The 19,743-nt window shown below is 37.5% G+C and overlaps 1 protein-coding gene across 1 annotated transcript in view; it reads right to left on the reverse strand.

Annotated features, from left to right (window-relative positions):
• LOC139148519 (uncharacterized) overlaps positions 1-15,812 on the reverse strand; it is a 37,437-nt gene extending 21,625 nt beyond the window's left edge. Inside the window, 7 exon segments of the mRNA XM_070720009.1 lie at positions 842-1,082; positions 1,825-2,088; positions 2,163-2,295; positions 2,722-3,018; positions 5,040-5,186; positions 13,236-13,632; positions 15,514-15,812. Coding sequence (XP_070576110.1) covers positions 842-1,082; positions 1,825-2,088; positions 2,163-2,295; positions 2,722-3,018; positions 5,040-5,186; positions 13,236-13,565 — 1,412 coding nt within the window. The 5' untranslated portion in view covers positions 13,566-13,632; positions 15,514-15,812.
• Positions 15,813-19,743: the final 3,931 nt, after the last annotated feature.

A 19,743-nucleotide genomic window follows, 5' to 3' on the forward strand; every position in this document is an offset into this window, starting at 1 on the left:
GACAGTAATGTATGTATGACCATCAAAATTGTATGGGAAAACCCTCATAAAAGCCCAACAGTGAAAATTTGCAGGCAAATAAAATTGTCCCGGTTTCACTGACAGATGTGTGGCAATAACCATGCAGGTAGAATGGCCAGACTTACAGTATTGTACATCTTATTGGCCCCTTTCATGACCCCTACCTTGACTTTACATCCTTGAATAAAATCTTGCTGCAAAACTAATGCAAACTTTTGCTTGAAAATAACTCACAGAGACAATCCAGTAAAGAATTCAGTGCTTACGCTTGGCTTTTACAGAGCATTGAATAAACTCGTTGATTAAAACTGCCAGAGTATACCCAAGATGTCTTGCGTCATGTGGGGATCATGAAAATGGCTATTTTTTTTATTGGTTGCATAGATATCACCTAGTGTTCATGACATTTTTGAAATTGACGTTGCAAAGGGGAGCCCTGTATGGGTAGCATGAATGTATGTTATATCTTACAATTCAGAAGTGTAGACTGGAATATCCATGGTATGAAGGCATTCCCAAATTTGCTGAAGGGACTGCCCTGACCAGGGGGGATTTTCCCCTTTACCAGAACATTTAGGGGGATTTCACCAGTTCATGTGTTCTACTCGTATCTCTCAGGTGTGACTGGCACCATTTTCATGGGGGGATGGTCCCCTTAACAAATTACTTGGGGGTGCCGACATGTCAGCAGAGGGGGAATCCCCATCCCCCTGTCTAGATGAAACACTGCCTGATACAAGAGACTAATTTTGTGCAATCCTGAGAAGATATTTCAACATAAAAATCTTGTCTTCAAAACAAATATAATTACAATACATACTGGCTTTTCGTAATGGACCTGCCAGTAGTATCATCAGCCTGGATTTCCCGTCTCTCAAAGTTCTCATAGCTACGCCTGCTTGGTGTCGTTGGTGAAGGTATTATCTGCGTCCGCTTGTGGTCCCTTCTGGCTGCATGTTTATGCCATCGCTCGTCACACTCGTCGCAGCGCTTGTCACCGCATGTTTCGCATGCCTTGGTTGCTGCCTCTTCGCCACAGAGATCACATAATTTTTCCTCATCTGTTGATAAATTCATAAATTAATAATTTACGCAACACTTGCCATGATTTTTGTGACCATATCTGTCATATTTCCCCCAGTAATTGAGGTCAGAAACAGTGTACAGTTACCAAATGCTTCATATAAAGATCTAATAAATAATAAATAAATAAATAAATAAATAAATAAATAAATAAATAAGTAAACAGAAAAATAAATAACTAAACATTTGCAAGTGATTGAGATAAAAAACTACTCGGTTGTTTGTTAAACAGCAGTGTAAATATTGCACACCATGAATTGTACACAGAACAAGTACAGTCAATTAGTCATTCTGGTTTTATTTTTTGAGTGCATAACAGAATCAAAATATTTATGATATGCTGTGGTATTTTTGGTGAAGCAAAACTCACCTTTGTGGATTCTTTCCTTTTTGACATGTTGAACCATGAACTTTTTAAAGTTCTGTCATCGTACAGTATATCACCACGAATGCGAACGGAAGTTTTTTTAGTGATGATTGATACAACATTGGAGTTTGCTGTCTGACTTCAAAGTGCCCTTAAATGCTACATATATCAGTAATAAGGTATCCTTCACTGAAGTTGATACTTAAGCAAGCTTGGTAAATTTGTATTCCAAGCTGCATTTCAAGGAAAATATAGGTCATAAAACTTACTATGACCTTGAACTGACCAAGACTCTACGTGACCTTATGGTACTACTATGACCTTGAGCTGACCAAGACACTATTTAACCTTACCTAGAACTTTCCTAAGTGGAAACTGTGGCTCTGATGGACTTCTCTTCGGCTGTGCTGGCTTTGGTGATAGAGGGCTGGATGCCATCATTTGGTAAGGGGAGACAGGGCCAGCAGTTGTACTGGGCAGCAGAGTGCTTGGCCTCACAGGGGCACCAGGGCTTAATAGGCCATGTCTGGACACGACAAAATCTTCCGGTTTCTTAAGATAGGTTGTATCAGGGTCGCTGGACATTGAGGAACCGGGTGATGTGGAGTTTAGCCCATCTGTCACAAGGCCAGAAGAGGCTATGGCCGATGATGATGAAACTGCAGGTTTTAAATTCGCTTGACCAGCTGACTGGGTTTGTTCTGCGTCCTTCGCTGTCCTTGTTCTTCCTTCCTGGTTAGTGTTTGTTCCTGCTCCTGGGGTGGCGGTGGTGTTGATTTGATGGCTTCTACTGGTGGCCGTTTGATTCCCAAGGCACCTGGCACCTAGTGGACATTCAGCCAATACACACAAAAGTTAAATGTAGAAATCAACATTAGACTCTCTGACTCTCCTCAGATTTCAATTTGAATATAAATAATCGTACTTTGCATTCATAATTTTCTCTGAATTACACTTGAAGAAACTTTCCCTGTTTCAAATGCACAAACTATTAATTTTACTCTATTTATCCTGCGGGATAAATTGTGCAAGATGAATTTTTTGAATTTTTTCAAGGATTTTAACACTGATATTATAGAGTATTACTATTTTTAAACGTGGGTGTACGGTATTGACGCTAGTAACCTCTTCCATATACAGGCAAATCACAAAAACATGCACTCAAGACTCCGAAAACTGAGTTCTCTAAAACTATGATGAGACCTGTACAAGGTTAACGGTCTTGAAATAACAAAGACTATTTGTCATACCATTCCTGGTAAGGCTATGGCTCCCGCTGCAAGTGCTTTGGGTGGTAACGTCCCACTGGGTTGCCTTCTCAACATCTGCTGGGCAGATTTCACCTGGCCGCCCATGTACTGTTTTGTGGAGTCTGGGTTAGGGTGGCTGTTAGTTCTCAAACAGTCCACTTCGTGCTTGGCTATGATCAGATCAGCTGTGAGTTTGGTGACTTCCTCCATGTTCGGCGCCTCAACTTCGTCGGGGTAGGCGAGGCCATCTTCGATGTCTTTTGTGTAGCCAAGAAGCTTGAGGATGTCCCTAGCACCCTGTGATTTGACAGAAATAGACGACAAGTTTATATTTGCAGGTAAACGTCAACTTTATAAAGTGACATAGAGCTGGAAAATCTCAAAGCATGTTTAAGAGTACTGTTTGGTTTGTTCAAACAAACAGTAATAATAACTTTATTACATAATAATAATAACTTTGGTAATATACACTTTGAACATTTGATCATAAACTATACTACATTAATTACACAAAAGACAACTTTGACTATACTGGTTTTCAAAATTAGTTTCATTTTACAGCGAGTGATGTGAGTAAAATTTGCTGTCGTTTGATAATGATAAATATACATGTACGTATCCCAGTATTATTATTGTTTTACAAAACATTGGAGAATGCAAATTGTAAACACAGGTCCAGAGTATGACTCATTGTAACCCAAGCAAATGGCCCGAGTCTTGAATTTTGTCATGCAAAATGCGCCATGCACTGCAAGAAATCAACCATGACCAAACGCAAAACCTTCGCAATAATTTTGCTCATGTAGCTATGTATGTATCGTAGGCCATACTATTTGTTCCCTATTAAACGTTTAACATCCTGGTACACATAAAACAATTGTTTAGAATTCTTATTGACATGTCAAACATCCCCAAGGACAATCAACGCCTTCAGGCCACACCTCAGTGACCTTTGAAATCATTGACAAAGGCTACCCGCACTGAAGATAGTACATACTAGCAGTGTTTGAGCTGAATGAGGAAATGAATTTGGAAGGAAAATAGTGACTGACTAATCTCTGTACTGGCAATAACAAAACGTTGGCTTCATTGAATAAATTGTTTCATAGAAGGGCTCTTCAAAAGGAAACCTCTGCATGTTCATCATCATATTTTTACACTCACTGATTGATCATATGTGTATGAAATACGTACGACAGTGGCTATTTAGAGTTTTCTACTGATTCTGCTTTTGTCTGCCTCACTAAATTTGCTGTATAAACTTCCTATGTGCGACGAACAGAGAGAAAGCATATTTGCCTTGTGTTGCCAACTAGAATTGAAGATAAAATATAGGCATTCATCACAAAACACACAATGCACAAATTATCTGTGATGTTGGAATCACAAACACCTATTCAACAAAAATTTTGAGAACTACTGACTCTACCTAAGGATTCAGTGAGTCATATCATGGCTTCAAATACGCAAACAAGTTTAAGAAAAGTTGTGATGCTGTTTCACTTTCGTTTTAACATTGACAGCAACTGTACAATTTTATCTCCCTCATGTTTGTCACACATATTTTGCAGTCTCTTTGACTTCTTGGTTTAACATTTGTGTTTATTTTAGTTTATTTATTTACTGGTTTTGCTTGTCTTTTTTGTTTCTCTTTAGTCTCTTTCGTTTTGTCTTAATTGCTTGTTGACTTGTTTGTGTTTGTTTTTGTGTTTATTTGTTCGTTATTCAGCCTGACGAGGCCCCCCTACAGTTTTATCATCGCTGATCAGGTAATGTTCATATATCATCATTTCTGTATCCTGACAAGTTTATTGTGTTTACAAGTCAACAACACTAGACATTTGCATGTACATGTACTGTAACAGTCATTATTGCTTACATCGAGGCACAACTGGCAGACTTCTAGCAAAATTTGAGATACTCTACACTGTACCATAATTAATCTTCCGTGTCTGTTTCTCTTTCAAAAGTATTTTAGTTTACACAAAACATCACAAGTGTATTTATTGTTTCATAAACGTGGGCCCAGTGAAAAGACAGACAGCAGAATAGGGCATACAAGAGCTTAATTTGAAATGTTAAGTACATTTGAAAGGAAGATTGAACTCTGCGACCAAGGTTTGTTATTTACAGCTGTTAAGGTAACAACACCTATAATATGATTCAACTCCTTGCAAAGTTCCCCTTGGGCTAACTTACTTCACCATACCCAGACACCAGTTCTAACCGCCTTTCTCAGTGTCCATAATACCGGTCACATTCTGGCTGACATTTGACCTTTGTACCTGTTACTTGTTCAAGCCTGCATAACAAATTACCTCAATAATGTCCACTTTCTGGTTGAAGACTGCGTTTGAAAAACGAACGCATCGCCACACAGCTGGCTTGTTTTCCCGGAGTAGATTCCGTCCATATTTGGCTAGGATTCCCAGCGCTGATGCAAGGGTGGGCAATGCTTCTTGACCCTGAAAGAGACATTGAACTTGATACATTACTTGGAGTGGGGGTGGGGGATGAATAAAACACACATGTATGCATTGTACGAGTGCAAGTTGTTCTGAATTTTGTGTTTGTCAACAAAATTCGATAATGTTTTTATCATTATCCACAAGACAGGATTCTTAGAAAAATAAATTTACAGAATTTCAGAATATTTGACTCGCATAACTGAAGTGTGCTCTTTCTCTGTCTATATCCTTGTGTATGTGTGTGTGCGTTTGTCTGTGTCTCTCTCCTCATACCTCTATATTAAAATTTACATTAAAAATTTTCATTTTATTGTGTAGCCGGGTCTTTAGATATTACACAAAAACAGCACAGTGACTGAATTTGTTTGTACTGAGAACGTTGGCGTCACTAAATGAAGACTCGTGAAGCAAAATCTTAATGACAATGACAAAAGGTGAAGTTATGTAGACAGAACCACAGCGATAAACAAGCACTTTCTTTGGTTACACAGACAGCTACAGTCTATAGCTGAAAAAATGAATTGCATCTTATAGTGAAAAGTGTGACAACATGTGTCTATCCCCGATTATACACTCACCAAAACATTTACAAGAAATATTTGTAATTAAATACATTGGGTACAAGTTGTAAGAGTATCAGCCTTGCAAACACAATGCTTGTATACAGTATGTACTGTTTTCATTGATGAATAAATTATAGTCTAGATTAATGTCAATATGTCATGTCAGTATTGAGTGTAATATCCTTACAAACATAATGCTTGCACATGTGTGGAGGGACTGTGCCTACAATCATAGACGGTAGAGGGGGGAAGACCCCTTCCCCTCTACTGTCTATGATACAACATGCAATATACAATGTTTTCGTTGCAAAATAATTCTTGCCAAGACAAAACTTCATCGACAAAGCCATGGGCATTACACACAGACAGCCTGTGTTAACGACGAGTTGAATACTCGGTAAATTTCAACACAATTTTTGGGAGAAGAACAAGAGTTTCTGGATTTTCCTAACAAGCAAAAATTACTGTTGAAAATAGACTTGAAATCGTTGCAAATCATCATTTGGTAGTCTCTGCTAAGTTTAATCAGGGGGGAATACCCAGTGACAATTGGTGTCTGATGTTGATGGTTTACTACATTTGATGGTAGATACGCCTACAGTATATTGTATAACATCCAGTGAGTCATTCATGAAAAATGTAACACATGTAAAGATTCTTTTCTGCATGCAAAACATATAACATGAAGATCAAACTAAAATTACACACTAAGGTCAATGTCGCGAAACTCATGTTAAATGTCAGATAAACAAAGCAACATTAGCTTGACCAACTACCAGCAATGATATTTGGGATCTGTAGGACATGTACTATTTGATTGTAAAGAGTTGGCAAATGTGCTGTTTATCATGTTATCACTCTTTATACATCAACGATTAATGAGGACTGCCGTTGTCGGTCAGCAATGCTTGTATGACGGTATTTCTGAAAATGGCATACTTATGAATTTATCACCGCATCATAATAAATTCTAAAGTGTAAATGGAATTTTTGAAAATATTTTGGACATCTGCCGTGCACCACTTCAAAACACTTTGACTTTGAGTGGAAGACAACAGAATTATGTATGTTTTCTGGAAGATACCTGACTCTGTTTACATGTATTTTTACCTCTCCAAAGGAAAGTGCGCCGCAAAGATTCCAAATAACATGAGATAATTTGGATATTTGAAAAAATTGGCACCATTTAGACTCCTGGGGTGGGCATTGCATAAAATCAAACTGTGATAGTTAGAACTGCCATATCACTGTGCATTGGGCATACTTTCCGCTGGATTCATCTTACAAGGTTTGAATTGGACCACGTACATGTACTCCTAACCATTCCCCTATGTCAAAGAAAAAACTAATACTGTCACTTCTCTCCCTGTTCACATGTATATTCAAACATACTTGCAAACAATACTAACGGGACCAAATTATTGCAATAATAAAATTAATTATAATTATATATAAATCATAATCATATAAATAAATTATAATTATATAATTATCTTCCCAAATTGTGCCTTCTGTAACCAGGTAGGTAGAATGCGTCATGAACTTGTTATTTGGAATCTTTGCGGCGCTTTTTTTGGAGAGGTAAAAATACATTGTACATGTAAACAGAGTCAGGCATCTTCCAGAAAACATAAATGTATAAAACCTGTACTGTATTGTATTGGTTTCCATTGCTAGCCTTACATGTATGGTCTGAAGAATTCATGTTTACATGACAACGCGCTGTAACTTATGATCACTCCAGCTACATGTACGAAAGTCACATACAATGTACACATAGTATTTATCTAACTTTTTAGACATTTGTGCCATGACATTGTTACATATTTACTCATCGTGTTTAATTAATAGTGTTCCATGGTTACAGGCTTTGGACAACACTCTGGGCAAGGTCGCTCCTTTGTAGAGTGACCGTAGATGACTTTGCCAATGGTCAATGTACACTGGGAATTTCCAACACTGTACAGTACAGTGCACACCATGTTATGGCACTACAGCGACATCGAAACAACTGCTGACAAATTTTGTTATAAATAAACAATTTATAACAACCACACTCTGGTCAATATATTGGAAGTTTTAACAGATTGACTGGAACCAATAAAGTACTACAGAAGGGCAGTGGACTGTATAAGCGGGCTGGTACAATGGCTAGGTGTGGGGGTGGTAGGGTTATGGAGCAATGCATAGCAGGTTGGTTACAGTAGCTGTGGGGGTGGAACTAGTAGGGTTATAGGGCATATGCGGCATACACATAATATTACTATCAAACCAAATCTTAAATTCAGCGATGTATCCAACTCAAGGCCATAATAACACTATTCTGTTCACTGGAAGACATCACCAGATCAGTGCTTGTTCAAGATTATACAGACATGTTGATTACATGATCCTAAATCTCTGCAAACGACAGCTTGTCTCCAAATCTAGTCCACCTACACAAATGCCAAGATCACTGTGGTAGCGCCTATACAGTTATATCATATTCAAATAAACTCATTGGTACATTTTCCCATTAAGAAGGCTAAGTATCCAGATTATGAGTTCCATAGTGGACTCTTTCTTGTGCATTTGATTGAATTTATTCCTACACAGACACATTTTTAACCCTTTCACCACTGTGGTTTGGCCCAAACCTATTGTTATCAATGATGATTGTGGACCTGTTTACAGGGAATTGGGGGTGGACAGGTTCATACTGTAACACCTTCCTTTAAATCTTGGCATGTTATTGTTCACATAGCAGTGTTTACTAGTGTTACTTTGGCAGGCATTCTACGCTAGAATTCATAATCAAAAATTAATTTTCCTCCTTTTCCTTGTATGTCAGGAGTATTTTTTCAAACTACGGAAACCGTTGTACCTATTGAGGAAGTATATCGCCGAAATCTCCTGCATGTTATGAAGTACTGTAAAAGCCTGAATTATCCACTGGATTTAATTTCGCTATTTTCGCTGAAACATAAAATCCGCCAACTTAAATCTCAGTGAAAAATGTTAAATAACAATCTATTGTTTTACTGGCAAAAACAGTGAACATATCCAGTGAAATGTCTCAAACAACAAAATGGGGAAATAAAATCCTCGTGAAAATTAATGATTTTACATGTAATATTTAGTTATGTTGAAATCATCCAGGGCAGGAATGGCAGTTTCTTGAATATTTGTGAAAAAAAAAAAGAAAAAACAAAAAAAGACATTTAATTTGAAGGTCTGCACCACGATTGAAGGTAGCTGATAAGTTAGTTACCGAATATACATTTTGCTTCAGGACAGTTGCTGCTCTGTGCGATTAATCAGCAGACCAACTGACACATGATTTTTTTAGTTATTGTCAAAACAACTGGTACATGTACTTCACACAAAGAGTACTGTTTTCATGACTCCTGCAGGACTTATATCTTACTAAAGTTTAACCCCCTTGAGTGCTGTAATTTCTCCCCACCAATTTAAATGTAGCATTTTACCGATTTTCATGAATTTTTCTGTAATTTTTTGATGGTTTTGGACCAAACAGACATAACTTTTCATTGGCTACAGTTTTTGATCAAAATTTCGGGAAAAATCTGAAGAAATTTTCTACAATAGCGCTGTTCACGGTTACAGGTGTGTTACTAAATATAGCTGTACGCGCGCGACATCGGACAAGCAGCTTGAAATGCGGACAAATTTTATCAATGTTGCATACATGGCTGTTTTGGCAGCTTGTACTCTGAGTTGTGAATATGTTTTTTTTTAGTATTCACTGTTACACTAGCAGTCGCCCACTGAGATGTATTTTCGTCGTTCTTGCATGCGTAATTTTCAAAAGTGTAATCTAAAAATGCGGACAAATATTTATTTTTGCATATTAATGAGAGAACAGTGACGTAAACTGTGAACAGCCCTATTGAAAAATGTAGTTGGTGTTTTACTCTGATAGGGGCAACAAAAATTGACTCTGGCACTCAAAGGGTTAATACAAATTTTGGACAAATATTATTTTGGTATAATGGTGAGATAAGTGTGACTACATCCAAAATCAACCTTATTTGAGTTGAGTCAGTTATTTTGCCCTCTTATGACAGCATCGCCGGCTTCCAAGATGATGAAATAATCAACAGAAAAAGTGCTAACTTTGTGAAATGGAGCCACGGCAGGCAAATTTTCTATTGAATCAGAGAAGGATATTGCAATAGCTGAATAGGACATGTTGCAACTAAAGTTTAGTCCAGCCTCCAGTCATTGTATATGTGTCTGCCATAATGACTCAGCTGATCTAAATCTATCAACACACCCTACAGCTCAATGATATCACAAAGCAAGGGACGGACAGCAGTAAACAAGTACTGTATATAGCTAACCATTCAATTTTACAGCATACTTGTTGTACAGTATATCGATTACACTTCGCCAATCAATTTAAAAAAATTTGTACGCTAACAATTTTTAGGTCAGGTCAGCACAACCAGCAATTAGATTCAAACAATCAAGGTACATGTGTGCTCCAAAAGGTAAATTTGTATCATCAACATCTCTATGTGACTGTCTCTGGTATTTCTACATGCGTTAAGGGGGCTTAAAATCATTATTTCAGTTACAATACATTTTCCTTCTATCATGGGACATATGTAAAGTTGGACACAATATAGAATAGAATATAGGATGTTTTGTTTTCATTGACCCAACATGGAAATAGCAGCAAAGCTTGTTGGAAAACGCTTTCAAAGCTTACTTTCACTTTGACAGTTCTGGCTAGAACACACAAGTTTTTGACTTCATAAACACAATAAACAGTTTCCTGCCTTGTTCACCTCAGATCGAGCTGGTTATATGATATTCAGAGTACAAAAATGATTGATCCATGAAAACGAATCAGCCATCGTCCATGAAACACAGCCTGAGTTTGAAATAAAACAAAAAGCTAGTATTGTACACATGCATGCTCACGCCAATTGAAATTACCACCACACACGATTATTCTGTTTATCCTAAATGCGTGTACAATACCCTTACAGGAATACAAGTATGACATGTATGCCATATATATTAATCAAAAGTAACATTAGGTAATATTAATTAAAAGTACAAAGATTTGGCGTGCCATAGTTCCTCTTGATCCAAACACGCTTCCCAGAAATAGAAGTGAAACTGATGACAGCATAACAACACTCCATTACAGTGTAGCATGCTGCCCATGGATCTTTTGCAGATTAAATATAGACAATGACGGCAAAAATATCATCCTATATCTCACATACATCATATGGTGAACCAGTTTCTCTTTAATATTTGGAAGTTAATTATACAAACACCTTCATGTTCATAATGCGTATACCGTTAAGCGGTGTCCTGTTTTAATGTCTATGGTTTATAGATGTCTGTTTCTATTGTGCATCGTTCATTTAAAACTAAACAATCCATAAAAATATTACAGGTTCATTTCAACATAGCAAAGTTGAATATGGAAACAACACGTAGCAGCATGATTACTCCACACACACCTAAGGAGTCTATTCACTGGATACCATGTGTGAGGGCCCTCTAGCAATTCTCAAAGACCAAAACATATTCTTGAATCCATCTATCTTCCAATGGCCTTTTCTGTCATTCAAATGATTTTTTCCCATATGTCAAGATATTGAATGTTTTGCGTATGGAGTATTTTCCGCAGATCTACAGTGTTTATCTGTCTTCAAAAAACATACATCTTTGTTTCTGCCATACCTTTATGACTATAGAATCAATTCTGTGTTTTGCCATTTCAGGGATGGTTTGTCACACACCATAGCAGACAGAGTCTTGAACTTGAAGCCTAGTTTGTGGTCCAGCTTAGTGAACTTGATCATTAAATTTTGTAAGCATTATGCATATCAGACCAGTTGATCAGAGATTTCACACTCACAGTATATATGAATAACTCTGGTGGTTCCACACCTTGAACCTTTCGATATTGGTGACCCTTCCATGGAATCAAGTTTCAGAAATCTGTATTCTGTGTTACGATTAGTCTTTCAGTTGATCAGAATACAAAATACGTTCCTTCATTGATTCCAAAGACTACACATGTGGACCATCACTCTACCATAACAATGCACAGAAATAATGCAATTTTGCTAATATTAGAAGCAATCTAATTATGGTGGCATCGTTTTCTTGCTTACAAACGGGCTCAATTATTATACCAATTTGACCTTGACTTTGTAAAATTGATAAACACCTGATGGCTATTGAGGACAGGTTTGAATTACATCCATCCGAGTTATAAGTTCTAGAGGCTAAACAATCTTTACCACCACTCCTTTTGTCTTTATTGTAACTCCCTATGAAGATGTTATTCATAATGATATAACACACCTTTGTGCATCTGTTCAAAATCAGAATTTTTTTTTGAGGGTACATGTAGAATGCCTCTCACAGACAATTCTTTTCTGATCTACAATGTATGGGGCTCATTTCTCATTTTAAAGCTGTTGGAGTAAGAAAAAAATTCATCATCTTAGATTTTTGACAATTTAAATCCCCCAAATAGTCTTAACACATAGATGGCGGCCATTTTGAATTTCAAATATTGGTACATGTAAATGTTCCGTAATTTGATTCTCTAGTATCAAAATTTGCATTTTATTCTTGTTTTGGTAAGAGAATGGTTTAAAGGTTTAAAGTATCATTTAGGGAAGTTTAAACAAAAGGTGAAGTCTTTCTCTTTCAACTTTGCCTGTACATGTGTTGATCACATTGTTATTGTTAACAAGTAAATTTAAGTCACGACCAGAATTCAAATGTATACAATTAATAATTCATTATTCATCATCTAATTTACAAAATCTCAAAAAAGTTCATATCTGAAATGCCTCTATTAGTATTGTGAATGTTTCTCTTCATACAAAACTGGCTACCAATTGTTGGCGATTAAGGTGGAAATGTGCCCCGGGCACCGATATTTGGACTCCAAAATTATTACAATATTATTTTAACCTTCCTCTTGTAGGTGCTCATTTTGACACTTACTGAGTAAATAAAGTTTTCACTGGCTTAGTTTTGTGAAAATCATGAATTCCCCCCACACCTCCCCAGAGTAGCACTGGGATGGAGCAACTTTTGAATTTCAAACATTATTAAATACCGGATAATTTGTTTCCCTGGAAACTACATTTGTACAGTGACAGGTCCCCCAATTTTTATTCTTTATTTGAAAGAGAAGGTTCAATGTGGTTGAAAGTTTGCTTGTGGAAAGTTGGAGCAAACGTTTATGGATTTCATTTTCAGGGGTTATCTTATGTAGACATTTTTTGACAGCAAAAATGAATGAGAGGTATTGCAGATCATCAGACACAAAGAATAATCCCCAATATAAAATTAATACAACGATTTTACGATATATATTTATAATTTTCGCATGTTTACAATCTGGGATAATACGTAATATAGTCTGGAATGCATAATTTGCAAAAAAGTGCAGTTGAGAAAAAGTTTGATGAAGTATGAGTAATCTCTAACCTACCTTTACAGCTGTGTTTCTTTTCAGCAAATCCGGGAAATCCAGTTTGGTGTATTTCATTCCCAGAGGACACGGAATGTTCACCACATCAGCGGCGAGCTGCACAGTCTCATCGCTGTTGGCAGCGTTGTCTTGCAAATGCTGCTCAAGCCTGGCTCTCGTATTCCGTATTGTCTGTTCGACGGTGAGAGCGAGGGTGGTGTGTGGCACTTGGCTGCCGGTGTTGGCAGACTGACTGCTATTGGTGTCACCACCGTCATCACTTCTGTCCGGTGATGGGAGGGGGATTCTTGGATCAAAGTGTGGGGCTGAATATCCTTCAATTACAGACATCTTGAACAAAAAACAAACTTCGTTGACTTTTTAATCACCGGAAACTAACTTTTAGTTACTGGGCTGCCTGAAAAACAGAAGTAAAAATATTCACTCAACACCTGTTTATATAACATGAAAGGCAAAACCAAACCACCTGAAATTTGCAGATCAATCATGTGACCTTACCTCGATCAGGGGGTCATCTCTACATGCCCCTTACCATCTTTGCAGACAACAATGCTTGAAACTGCCCAATATTCACCGGGATCAACATTTGTGACTTTCTTGTAAATGTTTTGTCATTGGCATTATATAGTTCTTGTGTAGTTTAAACATCTTTCGATGCAACTGGAATGAAAACTGGGGCTGTGCATTTCAGTATGATTACATTTTCAGTAATGGACAATTTTTTCCAATATATTCAATGGATGTTCATTGAAAACATTTCTTTTAAGACTTTTACTGCCACTTTCACTTGTCTGCCAAATAATCATTACATCCAGTGAGCATTCTGCAGGTTGATAATGAGATTTTCACAGGGGATGTCCGACAGTCGTCAAAGTAAATGTGACACTGACATTACCAATGCGCTTCATCCCCTGTCAATGAAGACTTAACGGTAGTTATTAATCTGGAATATGTGTACTTGTTCCTCTTTGCCAATTTTCATGAGAAAATTTAAGACGATTTTAGGAACTTACACACCCAGAGATTCTTCTTCTAGAGAAGTATTAAAAGGATACTTATACATAGGGACAATGTCCCTGAAGCTTTTAAAAGTGTTAGTGATTGAATTCCAGGGCATGACTTTGATGTTAAAAAGTACTCATGGAGTTGATCCACATGGCTGAAATACATATTTCATGTCAATGACAATTATGTCTTTTTGCAGACGACATCACAGTCACTATTGAGTATCATTGAATAAATGCGAAAATATGCAAAGAAAGCAATTGTGAACTTTTCCAGAACAATATAATCCAATCTAAAATTTGATAGTGAACATACTGGTTCACCTTTTTTGAATGCCCAAATGTCTATTAAATTGCAAAGAACCACTCTGTCAAAAGAAGTCTCCATATCGGGAGAAATTCTCCTGATCAGGGGGGTCATTTTTCTCCCGATACTTTAGTATTAGTTTACCTTGCAGCTTGCTGTCCTATAAGTAAAGGCTGGACTTAGATTAGAAAGAAACACCATAAGGGCTGGTACTAGAGGGCGCAGTGGGTTGTTGCATGGAAGCAGCAGCGATTCTACCTCCATAGTTATTGAAGGTTACCAACAAGAATGCATGAGGGGAATCCCTAGGTTATGACACATCAACACATGCTGTGGAATGGTGTTGTGTACTTATGCTTCCTTGTATGATGATTCCTGGCTTGTCAAAAATTCTGTCTTCCAATACATGATTACACTTACAGCCAGGGAGGAAAGGGTAGCTGCAACTTTAAGACAATCAAATGTCCCGTCACAGAAAACTACTGGCTTTACGTATTGGAAGCACCACAGACACAAATAACAAGAGATAAATTTGACGACGCAGCAATGATTTGAAAATGGCGTAAATATGAAGCAAATTCAACTTCCGCTTGAATTTTAGGCTACGTTCATCGAAGTCTAAACGAGTGCTTTAATATGGTGACGAAAAGCCTGATTACGAGTCTTGAAATTTACTTTTTTTTTACATACACTATGCAGTATGGGGAACAAAAGGTCTTATCTCTCGCTCTCTCAAAGTCTGTGGCATGTGGAGTCCAGAGCAGAGAACGCGTCCTGGTTTGAAATTTTAGAGACAGTTTAGCAAGTGGCCAGTTGAACGTCGCGATAAAATATACCTCACACGATACTATCAATAATGTATTAGATAAAGCTTCTAGAAATACCAACTAGAGGCAGATAAAATAAGTTCGTATCCGTTAGCTGCCTATGGCACAATCTCTTAGCTCGAAAACGTTGGTATGTTTACCTTAGAACCCAGCAATGGACAGGAACACTGAGGCGGCCATATTGCGCGGTCGTTACTTACAGATTGAACAGTGAGCTTACGAAAAACACTTCGTTCGTGTTGAAACGTTGATTCTGTGAGTGTACAAATATTACTTGGAACAACATCTTTTAGGTGGGCATTCTGGTAGCACCTGCAAAACACGTTTCCGCAAATCCAACAACCAAGAGCAGTCAGTGCTTTTTGTACGTCAACAACCAGACTAAATTTAGTCATAAAGTAATGCAAACGGTACATCGCATCCCGTGATGAGGGACTTTCCCATTACCTCTGACCTGTACATTACGTCATCATTTTGCCGATCAACAAAGACAGTAGAAAAAAATAAGATATCTTTATCACGGTCGATTTTTTTTTCTTATCTTACCTATTCATTTTTGTAGATTTTACAGTGCTTAACGTACAGATGTGTGAAAAAAATGTTCTTTGTTCATTGTATCGTGTGTGCCCAGTCATCTGTGCGCAAGGGTTTGTGGGTACAGGATGGAGGGGATTCCCAGAATTGCATGCAAATTCGTGATGTTTTAAAAACGAAAATACCACGGCTGCCGCTAGCCGGGGAACCTACGGGGACCCAGAAGTCTGGCTGTTGTTATTGTTATTTTTATTGTTTTGTTGTCTGTGTTTATTAGTCGTGTTCTTGTTCTTGTTCTTGTTGACCAATAAAATTAAACGAACATAACTATTGTGTTGTTGTTGTTGTTGTTGTTGTTGTTGTTTCAAAAGTAATCATTATGAATAGAGTGTACGTTTAGAGAGTGAGATAATGATAACGTCCTTACAGTCCTTTGTTAGGACATTGATATTCAGTTTGAAACGACAAAAACAACAACACAGTAGTTATGTTCGTTGAATTTTTTGGTCAACAACAACAACACGACTACTGAACATAAACCACAACACAAACAACAACAACAAAACAACAACAACAACGGACTTTTAGGTCCCATGTGGGGCAACAACTTCGCTTTTGTCAGTCCTTCAGGGTCTTGATATATATTTACTAAGATATCTGCTGATATTTACAAAAAGGGTCATAAATTTTGTATGACTCGTTTCTATCGTGGACATACGTCCAAGTACGCCGGATGTTCTGTCTATTTTTTTGTTTAATCATGTTTATTTGTTCTTTGCTCTTCCATTCAATTTATTTATTTATATATTTCATAGTATATTGTAAGGATGTTGTTGTTTTCCTTTAAGGATGGAGGGTTCATGATAACTGGGATATGATAGCTTATGTTCATATTTTTTTTGAAAAAGATAAATTTATTTCAACGCAGTCGCAAATAAAAACAAATCTACATAACTGTGAATGCGTTAAATGCAACTTGCCTGAAAAAAAACCCCCAAAAATCAGTCATTTAACTACAACGATCATCATATAAATGCATTCAGAATGGATTCATCTCCTTCAAGTCTTACAAGGCTTGAAAACTTTGTGATAAAACTTCTATGTTGGTATTAGCTACCACGGTTTGTATCAGCGCAGACGCCGCCAACGACGAAACTGTGAAACAGCTACCCTGAGATAACGGAATCAATTCAATGTGCTTTGCTTGAAAAGTCACCGTAAAAACAGGTTCAATATATTAGTTTCTTTTCTGCTCTTCAGTACATGGAAATTTTTCAAGTCACCAAATGCATGAAATGGATCACATTTGACATGATTGTTGACGGCGTGTTTAAAATAGTATCTGTGTAGGCCTATACAGTCAAACCAAAATAAAGTCCATATATAATAATATGGATATTTTTGATATATGAGAGCATAAGTGCCCTGCAAGTGCCTGTGTATCGGAGTATATTGTGTCATGATATTTTTGTCTTTCAAAATTATTTTACAGAAATCGCATTTATTTACAGAAAGTGTGTGCGCGTTAGTTGTTAGAGATACTTCATCATTGAATCTTGGGAGGCAGTAAAAATGGCGGGAAACAATATTTTTCGCATTCATTCTTAATTTCGGATTTTGCATGGCATATAAAATGCATCTCAAAATAATATCAACCTTCTCAACCTACCTTCATTTGAATGTTATTTGAGCGGACCAATAAGTTTATGGCTGCATGAAAAATCTTGTATCCATTTCCCGCTCTGATCACTCCCGCCAAAGATCTAATTGTTGAATCCTTATTATCAGTCCCTCCGCCTACCTGGAATGTGACATTCAGTCGAGTCTTTGCATACACCTCACCCGCAACTGCTGCCAATAGCCGCTTTTGTGCGGCAGAGATCAGAGTCTTTGTGGACGCATCCTGCGACGCCTCGCTGGGGTGCGACCTCTAGCGACAGCATTCATAAAACTTTCGGTTGGTCAGGTTCGAGGGACACGAGTCGAAGAGTGAGTTCATCTGAATTTTGAATCCCGGAACCTCGCATCAATGCATCCTGCATGTAATGATAGATAATAAGCCTACAGGTTCTGAAAATGCAGAAACTGCAATTCGTCCATTTTCTTCATTGTTGCAGAAATTCTTTAATAGTGTAGAAGACGGACAACAAAAACAAAGTATTTTAACTGAAGACCTTACTTGGAATAATTTCTCATTTCAACAGGATCGCTCATTGATTCCTTGCGACGGTGACAGCTCTTGTGAACACTTGATAGCAAGATCGCGATTTGTTGCACTCTAAAAGGATGGTGCTCCTGACGGAAACATTGATGATGCTAGCGTCGAAGGCGAGGGTCACATCAATATTACCGTCATGAGCACCAGCACGACACGCACACACCCAAGATATGAACGACGAGTGGAGTTCCTTTAACTTTATTTCACCCGCTCTGTTGATGATCCGCTTAACAACAAAAATGGCTGCACGGTAGAATATACATAATATTATGAATGGGATGAATGCGCATATTCATATCGTGAAAGCACATCATAACAACATAAACACAACTGATATTATAGTAAATGCTTACCTCAACGTAATAAATCCACATAATATATGATACATGCATGCACACCACGATGTGATAATGCATATAATGGTATAATAAATGCACACCACAATGTTAATGTACATAGTGATATAATAAATGATAAATGCAAATAATGATATAATAAATGCACACAAAAACATGACAAATGCACGCCGGGCACAATATGATATAGCAAATGTACACCATAACATAATAACACACATGCACATAATGATATGGCAAATGCACACCATGACATGACAAATGCACATAATGATATAGCAAATGTACACCACAGCGTGACAAATGCACACAATGATATAATAAGTGACACCACAGCGTGATAAATGCATATAATTGCACACAAAAACAGCATGCACAGAGTGATGTAAGTTATTCAGGGCTCGAAATTAGCGGTAGTCCCGCGTCCACACGTCCCGCGTCCACGTCCGACTTTTCCCTGGGGCTAATAAAACCCATGAAATGGTAGTCCACACGGACTACCAAAGCCTGGGACACGAAATTACTCAGTGGGCGACAAGATGTTGATCTCTGTGAGATGACCGGCTCTCATACAGTCAACGCAGCTGGACACAGAATGGACAGAATATGACTTTGTTATGCAAATTGAAAGGTGACATTGCAGTCGAATTTGTTGCGACAAACTTTTAATAAAATATCATTATCTGAACTGATGTACTCAGATGACAGGCTCGGGAAATAATGGCCGATGAAAATTCATTTTCATAGTTATTTAATCACAATGTATCAATCACAATTAAACACAAAGTTATTCAAACTGCAAAGAAAAAGCTGTCGGGCCATCCACAAATTACGCTTTCCGAAGTGTACAAGATCATCCCATGATAGTGTACTATGGTGGAGAAATATTGTCAAAACGAAAGTATTAGGAACGTGACTGTACCAAGTTAGGCCAATTTAGCCATGTTATGTTTATACGTGCTGAGTGAAGTGTCATGGCGAACATCAAAATTTGCATATAAGCTCTGCGTATGTGTCAAACTTTGAGGCGTCATCGTTCTATTAAGGCTATGATAATCTGCGGGTATTGATGTAAAAATAAATCTTTCATTGTCTAGATATAAATAAAAATATCCTTTACAGAGAAAATTCTTCATTCATGCATGGGCTACCAGACCATGTCACTGGACTACCAACTTCAGAATATGGTAGCCCAATGGGACTACAAGGGAAAAAAGTTAATTTCGAGCCCTGTTACATGCCTTAATGTGCGTGCAAAGCAG

The sequence above is a fragment of the Ptychodera flava genome, chromosome 13 (genome assembly GCF_041260155.1).
Source record: "Ptychodera flava strain L36383 chromosome 13, AS_Pfla_20210202, whole genome shotgun sequence".
Taxonomy (NCBI): Eukaryota; Metazoa; Hemichordata; class Enteropneusta; family Ptychoderidae; genus Ptychodera; species Ptychodera flava.